This window comes from Equus quagga, chromosome 19 (assembly GCF_021613505.1).
Source record: "Equus quagga isolate Etosha38 chromosome 19, UCLA_HA_Equagga_1.0, whole genome shotgun sequence".
NCBI lineage: Eukaryota > Metazoa > Chordata > Mammalia > Perissodactyla > Equidae > Equus > Equus quagga.
Genome location: NC_060285.1, coordinates 27,758,876 through 27,780,118, shown reverse-complemented (window position 1 = coordinate 27,780,118; position 21,243 = coordinate 27,758,876). Strand labels below are relative to the sequence as shown.

At 36.9% G+C, this 21,243-nt stretch overlaps 1 protein-coding gene across 3 annotated transcripts in view; it reads right to left on the bottom strand.

Annotated features, from left to right (window-relative positions):
• EEA1 (early endosome antigen 1) overlaps positions 1 to 21,243 on the bottom strand; it is a 157,162-nt gene that overhangs the window by 55,376 nt on the left and 80,543 nt on the right. For all 3 annotated transcript variants that reach the window (XM_046646282.1, XM_046646281.1, XM_046646283.1), the window contains 4 exons: positions 18,365 to 18,568; positions 11,252 to 11,452; positions 10,156 to 10,269; positions 7,542 to 7,697 (listed from right to left, as the gene is read on the bottom strand). In XM_046646282.1, the coding sequence (XP_046502238.1) occupies positions 7,542 to 7,697; positions 10,156 to 10,269; positions 11,252 to 11,452; positions 18,365 to 18,568 (675 nt within the window). The remainder of the gene's footprint in view (positions 1 to 7,541; positions 7,698 to 10,155; positions 10,270 to 11,251; positions 11,453 to 18,364; positions 18,569 to 21,243) is intronic.

Genomic DNA, 21,243 nt, shown 5'->3' with positions numbered 1-21,243 from the left:
AAATCAAACTGTTAAGCATATAGTTTGAATATGTACAAGCAATGAACTTTCTTGTATAGATGTAATAATTTTGCAACCTAAATATTCTACAGACCAAAGTAGGTAGCTGTGGCTCTTACTCAACACTTATACTGGATATTTGATGTAACTATATTAATTCTATAACATGTCTATCTAAAACATATGGAATACTTCCTAAAATAATAATTACAACATGTTAAAGATCTGATAATCACAATAGACACTATTGGTTCTAAATAACTATTTTGAAAAGATATCCTAACAGAATTCTCATTAGATGCTTTTCAGTAAAATAGTTTTCCTGTTCTCTTCAATCATTACATAATTTGTCATTATTGTTATCATTTGCCATAAAGAAAAGAAAAAGGACAGGAATGATGTCAGTATCATGGCAGAGTGAGCTCTTCCCTTAGTCTCTCTCCCCTAAGATACAACAAAAAGGACATTTATAAATCAACAGAAGACATTCATACAACACAACAGACATCTGAGAGATCCACACAGCCATATGTTTGAAGGTGGAGGTGCTGAATACCCTCGAGAGGCAGAAGAAGGAGGTAAAGGGATCTCCTCTCCCTACTAAGCAGCACTGATCTAGGGCTGGGATCTTGTACAGCAGCTGGCACGTGGCACTAAGAGGAGAAGAGGGAAAAGAAGCCCTCTGCAGGAATGACTGCACTCTCAGAGTTGCCTCCCAGCCTGAGGGAACACTCCACACCAAGCTGAGCCACCCAGATGGGCAGTGAGTGCAGAGCAAGGACATGGTGGATCACACCTGTGAAAGAAAGCACCCATCCCCCCCACCACAGCTGCTGCACCAGCTTAGCCAGTCGACCATAGCAGAGGGTCCCTGCCAGAGTGCCTGCGCCTATGTGTGTAAAGCTGCAGATGCCAGCAGGCAAATGCAGATGGGCCATGTTGACAAAGCTTCCAATGGACAGGCACATCTGCCAGGGGTCACAGAGGGCACAGAAAGCAGAGATCCTCCCCCACTCCAGTGGTGGCAGGTGGAATCTGTGACCAAATATTACCACTAGCAATGGCAAAAGTCTACCCCACCAAATAGCATGAAGAAATATATTAACACTCCAGATGAGAAGGAAAATGACAAGTGCCCAGAAATCAATCCTGAAGTCACAGAAATTTACAAGCTAAATGACACAGAATTCAAAATACTCATCATAAAGAAACTCAATGACTTGCAAGAAAACTCAGAAAGACAGTTTAATGATCTCAGGAATAAACAATGAACAGAAGGAATTCTTCACAAAAGAGATTGGAACTACAAAAAAAAAGATAAATGTTTGAGTGAGATGAAAAACACAATGAATGAGATAAAGAAAAACCTGGAGTCCTTAAAAAACACAGCTGATATTATGGAGAACAGAATCAGTGATGTAGAGGACAGAAACACAGTATTGCTGCAGCTGGAGGAGAGAGAACTAAGACTAAAACGAAATGAAGAAATTCTCGGAGAAATATCTGACTCAATTAGTAAAGGTAACAAAGGACTAAAGGTATTCCAGAGGGAGAAGAGTGGGAGAAAGGATCAGTGAGCTTGTTCAACGAAATAATAGTGGAGAACTTCCCAAACCTGGAGGAGCTGGAATTACAAGTAAATGAAGCTAATAGAACTCATAATTACATCAAAGTAAAAAAACATTTTCCAGGGCATATAGTAGTAAAACTGGAAAAGTAAACAACAAATAAAAAATAATAAAAGCAGCAAAGAAGAAGAAAATAACCTAAAAAGGAACCCCTATCAGGCTTTCAGTGGGTTTCTCAGCAAAAACCTTAGAGGATAGGAGAGAGTGGAGTGATATATCCAAAACAGTGAAAGACAAAAATTTTCAGCCAAGAATATGCTATCCAGCAAAACTATGCTTCAGACATGATGGAGAAAAAAAAATTTCCCAGATAAACAAAAGCTGAGGGAGTTCATAGCCAGAAGACCCTCCGCCAAGAAATGATCAAGAAGGTCCTCATATCTGAAAAAAGATAAAGGGTTTACAAGTCTAGAGCAAGGAGATAAATGAACAGACAAAATAAAAAATTGCAGCTTTCTATCGGAACAGGTTAGCAAACAATTATAACACTAAAGATAAACGGAAAGAAAGCATCAAAAATAACTACAGTGCCTTCATTTTAATCACAAACTCGCAACACAAAACAGAATAAGTTGTGACAACAATAACTTAAATGGGGAAGTGGAAAGGGAAGAAAACTGCTTAGACTAAGGAAATAAGACGCTGTCAGAGATCTTTTATACAAACCTCATGGTAACCCCTACAGACAAAATCAGAACAAAGACACAAATGATAAATAAAGAGAAAACTAAGAAAACCATCATAGAGAAACACCAAACTGACCTGGCAGTCAGAAATACATGGGATGAGAAACAAGGGAAATACTAGAACTAGAAAACAAGTGATAAGCTGGCAGTATTAAGTGTCATATATCAATAATCACTCTAAATGTAAATGAATTGAATTCTCCAAACAAAAGACAGAGTGGCTGGATAGATTAAAAAACAAGATCCAATAATATGCTGCCTCCAGGAAACACATCTCAGCTCTAAAGACAAATACAGGCTCAGAGTGAATGGATGGAAGATGATACTCCAAGCTAAAGGCAAACAAAAGAAAGCAGGTGTTGCCATATTTATATCAGACAAAGCAGACTTCAAGATAAAAAGGCAATGACAGACGAAAAAGGGCAGTATATAACAATAAAAGGGATACTCCAAAGAGGACATAACACATAAATATATATGCACCTAACATGGGAGCACCAATGTACATAAAGTAACTATTAACAGACCTAAAAGGAGAGATTAACAGCAACACAGTAATAGTAGGGGACCTCAATACACCACTTACATCAGTAGATAGATCATCCAGACAGAAAGTCAACAAGGAAATATTGGAATTAAACGAAAAACTAGACCAGACGGACTTAATAGAGATATACAGAACACTCCATCCACAATCAGCAGAATACACATTCTTCTCAAGTGCACACAGAACATTCTCACAGACAGACCATATGCTAGGAAAAAAGGTAAGCCTCAGTAAATTTAAGAAGACTGAAATCATATCAACACCTTTTCTGACCATAATGCTATGCAACTAGAAATCAACTGCAAGAGTAATGCTGGGAAAGTAACAAATATGCTAATGAACATGCTACTGAACAATCAATGGATCAAGGAAGAAATTACAGGAGAAACAAAAAAATATCTGGAGACAAACAAAAATGAAAATACACTATACCAACTCATATGGGATGAAGCAAAAGCAGTACTAAAAGGGAAATTCATAGCAATACAGGCCCAACTGAACAAACAAAAAATCTCAAAGAAGTAACATTAAACTACATCAAACTAGAAAAAGAACAAACAAAGCCAAAGTCAGCAGAAGGAGGGAAATGATAAAAATTAGAGCAGAAATAAATGAAATTGAAATGAAATACACAGTAGAAAGGATCAATGAACATAAACAAAATTGACAAACCCTTAGTCAGATTCACTAAGAAAAAAAGAGAGAAGGCTCAAATAAATAAAATTAAAAACAGAAGAGGAGAAATTACAATGGATACCAAAGAACTACAAAGGATTATAAGAGATACTATGAAAAACGACATGCCAACAAATTGGACTATCTAGAAGAAATGGATAAATTCTTAGCCTCGTACAATCTCCCAACGTGGAATCAAGAACAGAGAATCTGAACAGAACAATCTCAAGTAAAGAGATTGAAACAGTAATCAAAAATCTCCCCCCAAATAAAAAAGTCCAGGACCAGATGGCTTCTCTGGAGAATTCTACATTCTACAACCATTCAAAGAAGATTTAATATCTATCCTTCTCAAACTATTCCAAAAAATTGAGGAAGACCAAACACTTCCTAACTCATTCTATGAGGCCATCACCACCCGGATCCCAAAGCCAGACAAGAACAACACAAGGAAGGAAAATTACAGACCAACATTGCTGATAAGATGATGAAAAAATCCCCAACAAAATACCGGCAAACTGAATACAGCAATATATTGAAAGGATCATACACCATGATCAACTGGTATTTATACCAGCAACACAGGGAAGGTTCAACACTCACAAATCAATCAAGGTGATACACCACGTTAACAAAATGAGGAATAAAAACTCCATGATTATCTCAATAGATGCCAAGAAAGAATTTGATGAGATCCAACATCCATTTATGATAAAAACTCTCAATAAAATGGGTATAGAAGGAAAGTACCTCAACATAATAAAGGCCATATATGACAAACCCACAGTCAACATCATATTCAATGGGGAAAACTAAAAGCCATCCCTCCAAATGAGACAAGAGTGCTCACTCTCATTCAACACATTACTGGAGGTTTGGGCCAAAGCAATTAGACAAGAAAAAGAAGTAAAAGGTATCCAAATTGAGAATGAAGAAGTGCTGTTTGCAGACCACGTCATTTTATATATGGAATGCAGTAAAGAATCCCTGGGGAAACTATTAGAAATAATCAACAACTGCAGCAAAGTTGCAGAGTACAAAATCAATTTACAAAAATTAGTTCCCTTTCTATACTGTAATAACGAACTAGCAGAAAGAGAATTCAAGAATATAATCCCATTTACAATCACAAGAAAAAGAATAAAATATCTAGGAATAAATTTAACCAAGGAGATGAAAGACCTATACAATGAAAACTATAAGACGTTACTAAAAGAAATTGATGATGATATAAAGAAATGGAAAGATATGCCATGGACATAGATTGGAATAACATAGTTAAAATGTCCATACTAAAGCAATCTACAGATTCAATGCAACCCCAGTCACAATCTCAATAACATTCTTCATGGAAATAGAACAAAGATCCTAAAATTCATAGGGGACAACAAAGACTCCGAATAACTAAGGCAATCCTAAGAAAAAAGAACAAAGCTAGAGGCATCACAATCTCTGACTTCAAAATATACTACAAAGCGATAGCAATCAAAACAGCATAGTAGTGGTACCAAAAAAAGACACACAGATCAATGGGACAGAATTCAAAGCCCAGAAATAAAACCACACATCTATCAACAGCTCATCTTTGACAAAGGAGCCAAGAAGATACAACAGAGAAAGAAAAGTCCCTTCAGCAAATGGCTTTGGGAAAACTGGACAGGCACATGCAAAAGAATGAAAGCAGACCATTATCCTTACACCATACACAAAAATTAACTCAAAATGGATTAAAGACTTGAAGGTAAGATGTGAAACCGTGAAACTCCTAGAAGAAAATACAGGTGGTACACCCTTTGACATTGGTCTTAGAAGGATCTTTTCAAATAACATGTCTACTCCAGCAAGGGAAACAAAAGAAAAAACAAATAGGACTTCATCAGACTAAACAGCTTCTGCAAGGCAAAGGAAATCAGGGACAAAATGAAAAGACAACCCACCAACTGCGATAAAATATTTGCACATCATATATCCTACAAGGAGTTAATCTCCAAAATACACAAAGAACTCATACAACTCAACAACAAAAAAACAAACAACCTTATCCAAAAATGGGCAGAGGATACGAACAGACATTTTTCCAAAGAAGACAGACAGACGGCCAATAGGCACATGAAAGATGTTCATCACTAATCATCAGGGAAAGGCAAATCAAAACTACACTGAGATATCACCTTACACCTGTTAGAATGGCTATAATCACCAAGACAAAAAAAAAAAACAAATGTTGGAGAAGATGTGGAGAAAAGGGAATTCTCAGACACTGCTGATGCGAATACAAACTAGTGCAGCCACTATGGAAAACAGTGTGGAGATTTCTCAAAAAATTAAAAATAGAAATACCATACAACTCAACTGTCCCACTACTGGGTATTTAGCCAAAGAACTTGAAATCAACAATTCAAAGAGATTTATGCAGCCTGTGTTCATTGCAGCATTATTCACAATAGCCAAGACATGGAAGCAACCCAAGTGCCGAAGAACTGATGAATGGATAAAGAGGATGTGGTACATAAATACAATAGAATACTACTCAGCCATTACAAAAAGGGTAAAATCATTCCATTTGCAACAACATGGATGGACCTTGAGGGCATTATGTTAAGCCAAATAAGCCAGACAGAGAAAGATAAACACCACTGATTTCACTCCTATGTGGAAGATAAACAAACGCATGGACAAAGAGAACAGATTAGTGCTTACCAGAGGGGAAGGAGGTTGGGGGAGTGGACACGAGGGGTAAAGGGGCACATATACATGGTGACTGACAAATAATGATTTACAACTGAAATTTCACAATGTTATAAACTATTATGACCGCAATAAAATTAAAAAAAAGAAAATGGAACTCATAAACAGAATAGTAAATGTAATTCTTCTTCCAAGTTACATTGCTATATAGATGTCCTCTACACATATACACATCCCATGATTCTACAATTGTACAGAAGTGCTTCATCTGATTGTGAAAGTATAACTTATATATATATAGTAACTTGAGAAATTTTTAACTGACAGTATTTCCAATTTAAAGGACAAAGAACTCAGGTCAAATAGTTCTCTGATATGTCTAGCCATTTAATCTCTTTAGTAAATCAACACTTTCACTTGAAATTGTGTTAAAGTAAGAAGCAGTTTACCACAGCGTAAATTTATTATTAAATTAGAAACAAAATCCAAAGGGTATAAAAGTGAAGTTTAAAAAGGGACGAAGTCCATCATATCTGAAATATTATATTGGAATAAGGAGGTAAAGAGATGAGATTCCATCTAAAGGGAACATGTTGATTTACTAAAGACATTAAATGACTAGACACATCAGAGAAGGATTTGACCTGGGTTCTTTGTCCTTTAAATTGGAACTACTAAAGTTAAAAATTTCTCAAGTTACTACATATATGTTATACTTTCACAATGATGGAACAGAAGAGACTTCACAGCCACAAAAAAGTAAGTTCCTCATAGAGTAGATCCCTGGTTGGCTGTCTCTTTGAAATAGTTATACTTCACAGTGGAACCAGTATATATGTTGACTGAAGTTTGCAAAAGCCACCAATGGCTTTTGAAGAAATTAAAAGTAAACATGGGGGCCGGCCCCGTGGCCGAGTGGTTAATTGGCGGCCCAGGGTTTCGCCAGTTTGGATCCTGGGCACGGACATGGCACCGCTCACTAGGCCATGTTGAGGTGGCATCCCACATGCCACAACTAGAAGGACCCACAACTAAAATATACATCTATGTACTGGGGGGATTTGGGGAGAAAAAGCAGAAAGAAAAAAAAAAAGAACAAGACTGGCAACAGTTGTTAGCCCAGGTGCCAATCTTTAGGGAAAAAAAAAGTAAACATGGAATTCAAAATTAAGACATGAAAAATTATAATTTTTAAAGATTGTACATCACAACTTAACCTTTGTTCACAAATTTAAAATCTTTGATTCCATCCAGGCCATCAGTTTCCTTTGCACAGCAGTAGAAAAGAAATCTAAATTCAATTTCTTTTATACAAACCTTAATTTGACCTTCTAATTCTTCAGTTTTCTGTTCTAAAGAGAGGTGTTTCTCTTTATATTCTTTAAGATTACTTTCCAGCTGAATGCAATGTTCTTGCTTATCCTGCAACTTTGCAGTGACCTGATCCAACTGAGCAGTGATCTTATTTAACTCCTACAGAAAAGTACAATTGAAGAAAACTTTGGTGAGGTTTACTTTATTGTAGTGTCCAAATGTTTGGTCAAAGTAAAATGAAAACTCTACATTTATTTAAGACTCTATTTGGAATAAGATCACAGAACAGTCTAATGATATAGGTGAGGTTCTGTTTACCTACTAGCAGAAAGGAGCTGAACTGAAGGTGTGCATAGCCTGACATACTAAGTTTATATGGATAACAGGTCAATAACTTTGTCCAGGAAGAGTTATTTTAGGAACCAAGATACAATAGGATATTAAACAAGCTAATAAGAAAATAAGACTTTTATATTCTAATTAAACATTTTTAATGCTCAAGATAATATCTTTTTAAATAACACTAAAAAATATTATGGTGATTACATCTATGATACTTGTTCAATTCACTTGAAATATCTGGTTACACAGAAGAAAACAAAATAAAAATTACTAGAAAATCCACCACCCACAGGTAATCACTATTAATGTTTTGATAACTTTCTTTCCTGTTTTTTTTGTATGCTAGATTCTATCTTTTCATTTGAACTTTTAAAATAAAAACAAGATCTCACTTTACATACTGTTTTCTTGTAACCTGCTTTGTTTTTAAATAACAATGCATCATGAAACTGTGACATTATTTTCTAAAATATCATTAAACTTGACTGCATACATTTCCATTTTATTGATACAAACCATTTTTTTAGCCAAATGTGCTATTTTAGATTCTTAGATTGCTACCAAATTTTCTGGGTTTATTAAAAGAGATGCAAACAGCATCCTTAAAGCTATGATTATTCCCTTAGGATAAAGAACTAAAAATGAGTAAATACGAAAAATCCTCAAGTTCTTGAAATATATTGTCTAACAGCTCCCCGCACCACCATCAAAAGGCTGAACTAATGTGTACTACCACTAGCAATGTATAAAAGTGGCTTGTTCTTCTATACCATCTCCAATCCTTCCAGTGTTAATTAAACACACACACACTTTACTTCAATAAGGACATATTCCATTATTGTCTTAATTTGCAATTAATTCTTAATGAACTTGAACAATTGCTAATATAGTTTTGATGATTTACCTTTTTTTGTAGGTTCACGTATTTCCTATGTAAAAGAGGTTTAAAGATCAAAGATAGTAACCCTTCATTAGACACACTTCAGCAAATGTTTTATCCTTTAGCTATTTGCTTTAGAATTTTGTTAGTGATATTTTTTGGCAGACAAATTTTAAACTTTTATGTGGTTATTCTTATAAATACTTTTTCCATTATAGTTTCTGGCAGTGATCTTGTGCTTAGAAAATACTTTCCAGATGTGTTTAGCAATAATGTAAGTAAAAAGGAAGTTGCAGAACAACATATATAGTGATTCTATGTGCATAAAGGAAAAGTATCTGTGTGTGCACGGGCACACACACACATATATAGTTGTTCAATGCTTACAGAAGTCTGGAAGGATACATACCAAATTTAATACCAAACATTCCATCTAAGGAAGAAAATACAATTGGGATTTAGGGTAAATATAGAAAACAGTTTTGTTTTGTTTTGTTAACTTGATATACTACTATATTGTGAAAAAAAATTGGACCAACAACCAGTATTACTTCTCAAATAAAAAGTAAATTTTATGGGCCAGCCAAGTGGCATAGTAGTTAAGTTCACACGCTCTGCTTTGGTGGCCCAGGGTTCATAGGTTCAGATGTGAGGTGTGGACCTACACACCACTTATCCAGCCACGGCAGTGTCCAACATACAAAATAGAGGAAGACTGGCACAGAGGTTAGCTCAGGGCCAAACTTCATTACCAAAAATAAATAAATAAAAGTAAATTGTAAAAACTCCTACCTGGTAAAAAGCAAGAAAAATCTACCAGCATTTTGACTTGGCCCTAAAGTAGGAAGCTTTTATTCTATCAGAAGTACTGCAGAAAGTAACTTCTTTATCCTCTCCAGTCCCACTTACTTCCACACGCAAGAACAGTAAGTAACTCTTACTACTGAGATGAAATATACAATCCTCTTTTCCTGCTTCCAAGTGTAAGTATATCTGGGTCATGGCCCAGATTACCTACTAAAAACAGGTGTGGAAGTCTGTGTCTCTTTCCCAATCATGGCCCTTAATGGAATGAGGCAACAATTCAACAATTAGAGGAGAACATACTTCACTCCACACCAAGGTCTAGCTAGACTAAGGGTAGAAATGCAGTATTAAGAAGCCCAATCACAGCTGCACATCAGTCAAGCTTTACCAAAAACAAACATGATATTTTTTCTCCGTCTGACTCCTTCATCTACCACTCAACTGGTTCTAAACTCAGGGACAAATAATCGAGAACAAGCAAGTCGATCACAACGTTATATAAAACTGAGTATCATTTTTACACATTTACAATTAATTTATCTACCAAAACTTCAGGTTATGGCATGGAACTGCATCAGGTTCCCCTACCTGCTGTTTATCTTGTAACGCATTTTGGGCTGTGTCCAAATGATTTTGAAGATCTGCTCTTTGAGCAGTTTTTGCTGCTTCTGCTGAGAGCAATAATTCAGTTTTGGCTTTAACCTGTAACAAAATTCACAAGTCATTTAATTCATATTTAGTTCCTGATTTCCCATTTTGAACATAAATTGTTTTGGTCACTAAATTATTTAAAAATATTAAGTCCTTTGGCAAAAAAACATGAAGATTTAGACATTGAAAAATAAGTATGTGATAATCCCCCAAACCGGAATGATTAGGGGAGAAGACTTCTAATAACGTTTGGATAAACGATGAAAAGACGTCCCTGTATAACCCCAAAACCCTTCTCCCTCTCTTAAAGTGGATATCCACATATTGGGTTATCATAGAACTCATCTAACAAATAATTACATTTTTAAAAAGAAAGAAATGTGTATCCTTTTTCTCCAAGTTCTAATAAGCATAGCTGTTATTTCATTATATTTCTTATTTCCAATGGAATTATTCTCCTAAAATAAAGAAAATCAAGGCTTAGAAATGTTTTATAACTTTACTACAGTATAGAATAAGAAACCAATGATGAAAATGAAGAAAGAAACATGTCTTAATTCCCACCCTGTGACTGATTCACTGAGAAAGACTTCTACATTAGCCTCTGAAAGACTATATAACACAAAATGGTAACATATAAAGGTATTTTTTAAATAAAATTTTAAAGTAAAATAAAAAACCAAAGTACAAAAAGATTGAACATAGAAATCTAACAGTGTAATATCAAGCTACTTTGAATTTCAAAAACGATAATAAAGACTTCATGAAAACAAAGAAAAGCTAAAAGATCTGGTGGTTTCAGGAGACGTAGTCTGTCAGAGAGAGAGAAAGACAAGGCAAAACGGGAAAGCTCAACAAACTGTGTAGATACAACCTTTATTTAATTCTTATTCCTAATTTTCTTTCATTCATAAGTAAGGCAGAGAGAAGGAAACAGAGGAAGAGAGGGAGAGAAACAGAATTTAAACATTTGATGGCCAAATTGATGCTTTATTCACACAAACGCATATTAAACTGCATAATTCAATATTACCTGTATGTCAAGCTGGGAGACCTTCTCTTTGCTTTCATTTAATTGACTACTTAATTCATTGACACTGGCTTCCAGGGAAAGCACACGGTCTTGTGCAGCTCTAAGATGTGCCTTCTGCTCTTGCACCTGGTCATGCAAATTCTCCTGGGCTTGTTTATGACTTTCTGACTGATTCTTCAGCTTCTCTGTTAGTTGAGTTACCTACCATACAAGCAAGACTCTAATTATGAAGGTCACAAATGATATAACAAGAACTAAGAAACTGAAATTTAAGCACCATGAGAATATTAAAGTGCTCTATGATAGGTTATCAACTTTTTTCAATAAAAATTGTTTACAACTTTCCAAAAATAAGTAAACATAATCTCTCAAAATCATAAAAAATAACATCAAATTTGGAAATTCTTATTATTTTTAAAACCATCTCTATTGAGCCAAAATTTACATGAAATAAAATTCACCCAATTTAATTGTACTGTTTCAGGAGATTTGATAAATATATACACTCAATTAACCATCACCACACCAAGACAGAAAAAATTTCTATAACCCCAAAAAGTTTCCTCATGCTCCGTTGTAGTCAGTACCCTCCACTCATCTCTAGCCTCAACCACTGATCTGACTGAGTAATAAGAGCTCCGTATATATTCAGGATATTTCTGAATTGTCAGATACATGTATTGCAAATATTTTTCTCCCAGTTTGTGTCCTGCCTTTTATTTTTGTAATGGTATCTTTTGAAAAGCATACATTTTTAATTTAGATGAAATCCAATTCATCTGATGTTTCTTTGGTGTAACTTGCTTGGAGTTTACTGAGTTTCTTGAATCTGTGGACTCATATTTTTAATCAAATTTAAATTTTTTCAGCTATTATTTCCATAAATATTTTCCTCCTCCTTACCCTTCTGTGACACTAATTATATGTAAGGCAGATGACATAATATTTTCCCTCAGGTCACTAAGGCACTGTTCATTTTTTTTTCCAGTCTTTTTGCTCTCTCTGCTTTATTTGGGACAGTTTCAATTACCTTGTCTTAATGTTCACTAATACTGTTTTCTACTTGCTTAATCTATTAAGTCCATCCAAAGAAATTTTCACTTCAGATTTTTGTTTTATGTTTAGAGTTCTATTTGGGTCTTTTTTATCATTTCCACTTCTATTTCCATTACTACAGTTTTTCCTTTATATTCATATATATATTTTAAGAGCTGTATTAAAGTACTTGTCTGAGAAATCTATCATCTCTCATTTCAGGGCCTATTTCCATTGAATGATTTTTCTCTTGCTTATAGCTCACATGTTTTCTGCTTCTTTGTATGTTGATAGTTTTTTCATATTTATTGTGACAGGTCTGGATTTTGCTGTCTTCTTTCAAAGAATGTTGAATTCTGTTTCAGCAGGCAGTTAATCTACTTGCGGATTCAGCTGGATCCTTTCGAGGCTTGTTTTTATGCTTTGCTAGGTCAGGCGTACCCTAGCTTTTACTCTATGGCTAGTTTAGCTTTACTACTCAGGTGTTACATTTCTAAGGTTTCTACCGAATGTCCCCAAGTGTTCAACCCTATCTTTCTTCTCTGACTGGCTGCAACTTGAACATCTCCCGGCCCTGTGAATTCTGATAGTTTTCAGCCTGCAGCTCCTAATAATTGTTCGCTGATGGCGTCATGGAACCCCACCCTATAAGTGTAAAGCTTAGCACTCAGCTAAAGGCTCAAGTGGATCCCTATGCAAATTTCTGGAGCTTCTTCTCTCCATTGTTCCCTCCGCTCTGATATTCTGCCCTGCAAATTTGAGCTGCCTCGCCCTCCCTGAACTACGATTGCTCACTCCTCAGTTCAGTGAGGCCAGTGCTCTCCCTGAGTCCCCTGACTTGCACCACAGTCTGGAAAACGTCTCTGGGTCAGAAAGTTCACTTCACTTGTTTCTCTTCTCTCAGCGATCAAAGCCCTGAACTGCTTCTTGTATAATTTCTGAAAACAGTGCTTTTACACATTCTTTCCCACTTTTCTAGTTTATGGTGGGAACACTAAATAGGTATCAGTTGCTCCAACATGGTCAGAAGTACACAGATTTATTTTTATTCATTCTTTTAAAAAAATGCATGGGTTTTTCTGGTGATATTTGTCTGATAAGCAATGTCAAGTTGTACGCAACTTACTGGTCTAAAGAATTCTTCATAAAAACTAGGTAACCAAGCCTAACTTTGAGGGGGGAAATTTGTTTTATACAGTCATGCACCACATAACAACATTCCAGTCAACGACAGACCACATATACAACAGTGGGCCCATAAGATTAGTATCATATAGCCTCGGTGTGTAGTAGGCTATACCATCTAGGTTTGTGTAAGTACACTCTGTGATGTTCATACAATGACAAAATCACCTAATGACAATTTCTTACGACATATCCCCATCATTCAGTGATGCATGACTGTACTCTAATACTCAAATTAGGAAAGTGATATGACCTACTGATACTTTGTTTTAATACTTTCTCTTTTAGATAGTAATAATTCTCTCATTGGACAATTCTTCCCCAAAACCAACTGTAAATTCTTTTGTTTGAAAATGTATTAAGCTAGACGTCAGCAACATGGCAGAGTGAGCTATTCCCTTTGTCTCTTCCCCTTTTGAACTACAACTAAAGGGACATTCACTGACCAATGGTTCACTGACCAATGGAGGAAGCCCACACAGTACAACAGGATGCCTGAGAGACACATGCAGCTATACACCTGAGGGTGGATGGACTAGCCACCTGCAAAGTGGCAGAGATAGGTGAGTACGCCCTGCTCTCCCCTGGTAGCCCTGTGCCTGCACATGAATGCTTTCCAGCCTGGCACACAAGTGCCCCAAAAGTGGGAACATGCACCACCTCAAGCCCATGCTCATGATCACTCTCGCTCTCCCAGTGAGGAGGGGGAGCCCATCATGCCCCTGTGGAGCCAAGGAGCGGCCCTAGCCCGGGTCCCAGCGAGGAAGCCCCATCCACCAAGCACACCAGCCCTACAGACCATAAACAGAAACCACAGCAGATTCTACACACTGGGGCAAGGACACCCCAGGCCCGAGCAAGCACTCATAGTGTGCTGAGCCCCAAAAGGGGAAACATGTCCCGGGCAGCTATGGGAAGTGGCACAGCAGCCTTGAGTGTGCTCGGGTTCACCTTCCTGGTGGGGAGGGGGAGTTCATTGTGCCCCTGCAGCACCAAGGAGCGGCCCTAGCCCGGGTCCCAGAGAGGAAGCCCTGCCCGCCAAAACCAGCAGCCCTGAGGATCATGAACAAAAAGCACAGCAGATCTACGTGCTGGGGCAAACACAGCCCAGGCCCCATGCGCCCCAGCGCTCATAGTGCTGCTGAGCCCAGTAAGAGGGAACATGTACTAGTGGCTGTGGGAAGAGGCAGAAGCAGCTTTTAGCCTGCTGGTGATCACTTTCTGGGCAGGGAGGGGGAGTTCATACTGCCCCTGAAGCACCAAATAGTGGCCCTAGCTCTGTCCGGCAAGGAAGCCTTGCCCACCAAGCACGGTCCACACAAGCGCCTGAACATGTCCCAGGCTGGGGCAAGCACCCACAATATTCCCACAGCCTCCAGCAGACAAGGTGGGGACATAAACTCTGCTCCTGCTTTCCCCCAGTGGTAACAGGTGTAATCTGTGTCCTAAGAATACCACAAATGCCCCGACAAAAGAACAGCTCGTCAAGCACCATCAGAACTGCAGCAACATTTCAGGCCACAAGGAAAATGACAATTCTCCAGAAACCAATCCTGAAGACACAGAAATTTACAACCTAAATGACAGAGAATTCAAAATAGCTGTCATAAGGAAACTCAACAACTTACAAGAAAACACGGAAAGACAATTCAAGGAGCTCAGCAATACAATGAATCTCTTCAGCAAAGAGATTGAAACTATTAAAAAAATCAAGCAGAAATTCTGGATATGAAAAACACAATTAATAAAAAATAATCTAGAATCATTAAGAAATAGAATGGATCTTGTGGAGGAAAGAAATAGTCTGCTAGAGGATAAAAATGTAGAAATTCTACAGGTGGAGGAGGAGATAGAACTAAGATTTTAAAAAGATGAAGGAATTCTTTAAGAAATATCCAACTCAATTAGGAAAAGCAACATAAGGATTAGCGGAATTTCAGAGGGAGAAAGGTGGGAGAAAGGAGCAGAAAGTTTGTTCAAAGAAATAATTGCTGAGAACTTCCCAAACCTGGGAATGGTTCAGGATTTACCAATAAATGAAGCTAATGGAACACCCAACTTCATTCATCAATGCTAAAAGAACTTCTCCAAGGCATATAAAAGTAAAAGAGACAAAACTTAATGATAAAGAAAAAATATTAGGAGCAGAAAGGCAGAAAAAACTAACCTACAAAGGAAACTATCAGGCTTTCAGCAGATTTCTCAGCAAAAACCCTACAGGCTAGGAGAGAATAGGACAATATATTCAAAATACTGAAAGACAAAAACTTTCAGCCAAGAATACTCTATCTGGCAAAACTTTCCTTCAGATACAATGGAGAAATACAAGCTTTCCAAGACAGGGGCCAGCCCAGTGGCACAGCAGCTAAGTTTACACATTCCACTTTGGCAGCCCAGGGTTTGCCAGTTTGGATCCCAGGTGCGGACATAAGACTACTCATTAAGCCATGCTGTGGCAGGCGTCCCATATATAGAGAAAGATGAGCACGGATGTTAGCTCAGGGTCAGTCTTCCTCAGCAAAAAGAGAAGGATTGGCAGCAAATGTTAGCTCAGGGCTAATCTTCCTCTAAAAAAAGAAAAGAAAGCAAAGCTTTCCCAGATAAACAAAAACTGAGGGAGTTCATCGCCACTACACCTCCCCTACAAGAAATAACTAAGGATGCCCTCACACCAGCAACAAAAAGGCAAAGGTCTACAAAGCTCTGAGCAAGGAGATAAATACAGACATGATCAGAAACCTGCAGCTCTCTACCAGTATAGGGAGGCAAAGACTCAATTACAACTTAAAAGAGAAAGGGAAAGAAAGCATCAAAAGTAATGATAAACACTTCAGTTTAGCTACTAACACAAAAGTAAAAACAGAACAATTTGTAACAGCAACTACTCAGAAGGGGAGAGGAGAGAGAGGGAAGGAACCTGCTTAGGTTCATGGAGATGAGAGGTTACGAGAAAATGCACTATCTCATCTCCAATATCTTTCATACAATCTTCACGGTAACTACTAAACAAAAAATCACAGCAGAGCCACAATTCACAAAAAGAAAGAAAACTGAGAACTCCCCCTCAGAAAACCACCAAAATGAAATGGCAGTCAGAAATACAAAGGAAGAGAAACAATGGAAACAGAACAGCTAGAAAACAAGAGATAAAATGGCAATGTTAAGCCTTCATATATCAATAATCACTGTAAATGTAAATAGACTGAATTCTCCAATCAAAAGACACAGAGTGGCTGGATGGATTAAAAAACAAGACCCAATAATATGCTGCCTCCAGGAAACGCATCTCAGCTCCAAAGACAAATGCAGGCTTAGACTGAAGGGATAGAAGACCATACTCCAAGCTAATGGCCAAGAAAAGGAAGCAGGTGTTGCCATATTTTTATCAGACAAAGAAGACTCCACTTTTTTAAATAAGAACTTTTTTAAGTAAGTTAAAAAAGACAATGAGAGACAAAGAGGAGCAGCATATAATGATAAAAGGAACATTCCACCAAGAGAACACAACACTTATTAATATATATGCACCTAACACAGGGGCACCAGAGTGCATAAAGCAACTATTAACAGACCTAAAGGCAGAAATTAACAGCAACACAACAATTGGAGGAAATCTCAACCCCCTACTCACATCAATGGACAGATCATCTAGACAAAAAATCAACAAGGAAATAGTAGGTTCAAATGAAACACTTGATCAGATGGACTTAACAGGTATATACAGAACATTCCATCCAAAACCAGCAGAATACACACTCTTCTCAAGTGCACATGGATCATTCTCAAAGATAGACTATATGGTGGGAAACAAAGCAAGCCTCAATAAATTTAAGAAGATTGAAATCATCCCAACCATCTTTTCTGACCACAGTGCTATGGAGCTAAAAAACAAACACAAGAAAAAAACTGGGAAAGTCAGAAATATGTGGAGACTAAACAACATGCTATTGTACAACCGTTGGATCACTAAAGAAATCAAAGGAGAAATTAAAAAATACCTGGAGACAAATGAAAATGAAAATACTACAAAGCAACTCTTATGGGATGCAGCAAAAGTCGTCATAAGAGGGAAATTCATAGCAATACAGGCCCACCTCAACAAGCAAGACAAATCTCAAATAAGTAATCTCAAGACGCACCTAACATGGCTAGAAGAACAACAACAAAGCCCAAAGTCAGCAGAAGGAGGGAATAATAAAAATCAGAGCAGAAATAAATGAAATAAAGACTAAAAAAACAGTAAAAAGGATAATGAAACTAAGAGCTGGTTCTTTGAGAAATAAACAAAATTGACAAGCCCTTAACCGGATTCACCAAGAAAAAGCGAAGGCTCAAATGAAAATGTATTAAGCTAAATTTTCTAAGTTTCTCTTGAACTACATATGAACATTAGAACAATAAGGCAACTTACCAAAATTATTAGCAGCTTTATATTCCAAAGACATATACATTATCAAAATATAAGTAACCACTAAGTCTGAATATTAACCAATACACAGTAACAACTTGATTAGTACTTTTAGTTTATAAATATATTTTCCTATTCATTTTTTTTTCAAAATATCACAAAATGCCATGAGGCAAGCATGCATTATTAATAACCTCTCCTCTTTCCAAATCAGCTAACAAGGGGAAATGATTTGCTCCTGTTTATAAAGGTAATAAGTTACATCCTGGAACATGAACTGAGATTTCCTTTGTCAAATCATATTAACTTACTTTCACTACAATAGCTGCTCACCTCTAAGGTAAAAGAGATGGTATTTGTCAAAAATACATAATATTAAAAAAGTACTAAAAATAACTAGAAAGAAGAATCACTTAAATATCACTTAGCAAAATTTAGAAAGATAAAAATAAATTTTAGAAACAGAATACATTTGACAAGCTTACTTGTTCCTGTAATGTATGGTTTTTTTCTTGTAACTGGTTAAGAACAGCAGTCTCTCCTTCACCAGCCTGAATTTTTGCATAAAGATCTTCTCTTTCCTTTTCTAATAAGGAAATATTTTCTTTACTCTTCTGTAATAAGGCTTCAAGGTTCTGGATCTTTTGGTCCTTATCTCCAATTTGACGTAGTACTTGTTCCAAATCATTCTGTAAAGAATTGAAAACTACTACCTTAAGGATAGAGAACTTAAAAAGTTATGCCTCAGACATAAAATGATTGATAATAAATTTTACAACTCAAAATTAGTCTTACTTTTTTTTACTAATCATTACATTTTAACATGGCAAATTTAATTAAATAATTAGGACTATATATTTAATAATATAGAACTATATTATTGATAATAAATTAGAATTTAACAAAAAAAACCTTCAATTAACCACATTCTTACTCTGACACCCCAACCTCACCGCCTACTACTCTTCTTGTTCAATCCATTTCAGACACATGAGACTCCTCATCATTCCTTGATCATACCAGGCACACTCCCATCTCAGAGCCTATGCACTAATTATTTCTTCTACCTGGCACACTTACCCCACAAAGTCACATGGCTCATTCCTTCTCCTTCACGTATTTGTTCAAATGCCACCTTCTCAACAGGCCTGCCCTGACCACTCCATTTAAAATTGCAGTCCTTCCCAATACTTCCTCTCCTGAATATTGTTTTCTTTCCATAGCATTTATCTTCTCACACAATAAATAATCTACTTATTTTTCATGTTTATCTGCCTCCCTCCATCCCCTCACTAGAATGTATGCTCGACGAAGGTAGCAATTTTTGTCTGTCTTATTCATTGATGTATCCAAGACACATATGCTCTAAGATATTTATTGAATGAATAGAGAAATAAACGATTACATTCTAACACACCTCTTCTTTTACTTTACCAAGGGCCTCAATGTTAAAGAGAACACAATGCAATAGGCTACACCCAGAACAATGCCCATTAATGTTTTGGAGCTATCTGCCCAGACTTTGCCTCTGCCTTAATCATTTTAAGAGAGTCCGAGAGCCTCTATCTAGAACAAGGCTCTAACAAGCCCCTCTGCAAACCTTGTAGTAGCCCACACCACCGTGCTGAGACAGAGCCAGCAACCACCTAGTACCCTCAACGATTTGTGCCAGTATCTAAATATTTGAGATCAGTCACTTTCAAACATGCCTCTCATCCCTCTAAGCTTCAATCACAAAATGAAGAAAGGCAACTTAACCTCTCCGCTCTCATCCTCTGTTCCTGTCACTAATGACTCCTCTTCTCCACACTCCACTAATCCTCTGGAACCACAGATCCAGGCCTAAGCTTTTTTCCAAAACAGTCACTCTATTTCTAAGTAGTAACCGAAATCTGGTTCTCCCTTTACAGATGCTGATTGTCCCTTAACCGTCTCTGATACATAAGGACTATTCGCCTGGGCAAGCAGAGGAGGTTGACCTTTTTCTGTTTTTTCACCACCATTACTCTTTCCCTCATGGAAAGTTTCATGCTGCTTTGGGGAGTATGTCGTTCATTTATTCTACCCTCTATTCTCTGTTGCTATGTTGCTATCATCTATAAATCCCTACCTCATTCACTGAAGACTTGAGACCTGATTTAGTCTTTCTCTCAATCCCAATTTCTGCCAATTTCCTGGGAAATACAAAATACACAGAGAATTAAGAGCATGGCCTCAACATTCATATCATGTTAATTCCTGGACCTTTACTCATTCTATTCAGTCACTCACATGTAGGATCTTGTGATCACCTGAAACTGTTCCAGATGAAGAATTTCAACTATTCTACTCTGTGACCATAACTTCCCAACCATCTTTCAATTTCAGGACCTCCATTTCTGCTCTTCAATGTCAAAGAGACAATGACCTCTATTTTCTTTTAGCTGTTTTAGCACATGCCTAGCTTCTCTTCGTGAACCTCATATATGGATATAAACGAACCTTAAGGATTCTTTCAACTGTATTCTCCATTTCCTTTCACCCCAAAATTTCCAACACAGCCAGCACAAAAATGTTTAATCCTAGATCAGTGTTGCAATCTGCTTTCTCCACACCTGCTTTTCTAAGCACTGTTAGAACAGAATCACAAACCTCCATAGATTGGTGCCACTACAACTTTCTAGACTCCAACCTCCATTATGTTCTCAGAATCATCTTGTCAATCCTTCACTTGAGTAAGGTTCTCACCCTCAAACATTCCCCTCGATAACTACTTAAAAGCTTCAATAATGTCTTCAAATTCTTAATCTCTGCCTGCCTGACATTCAGCTATTACTATCTCCAACTTTATTGCCCCCACAAAAAAATGGGTTTTCAGGAATGATCTACCTTGATTTTCCATCACTTTATCACAAAATTCCATATGTATCCATATTTGCCTCCTTTCCTCAAGCTTCAAAGAATAGCCTTCAGAGGATAGGTTCAAATTCACCCACATTCATATCAGTGACATCAAAGCTTATCAATACCTTACTCCTTCAGCCACTTCTCCTTCTCCAATATCCTCAAGTATTCCCTCTCTTCCGGTCCCTTGCTCCTAGACTATAAACATATCCAAGTATCTCTCGTTCTCAAAAACCCTTCCAACACCAAGCCCCCTTCCAGTTTCCGCACGGTCTTCACACAATTCACACTTAAATCTCAAAAGTAATGCCTATTTATTTTCCCAACTCCCTCATCTCTCACTTACTCATTAATCAAAAATCAAATTTTGTTCTCTATCACTTTATTGAAATTAAGTTTTAAAAAGTCACTAATTTATTCAATTATATTTTATTAATCTAATGGACATTTTTCATTTATCATAGTGGGCATCCCCACCACA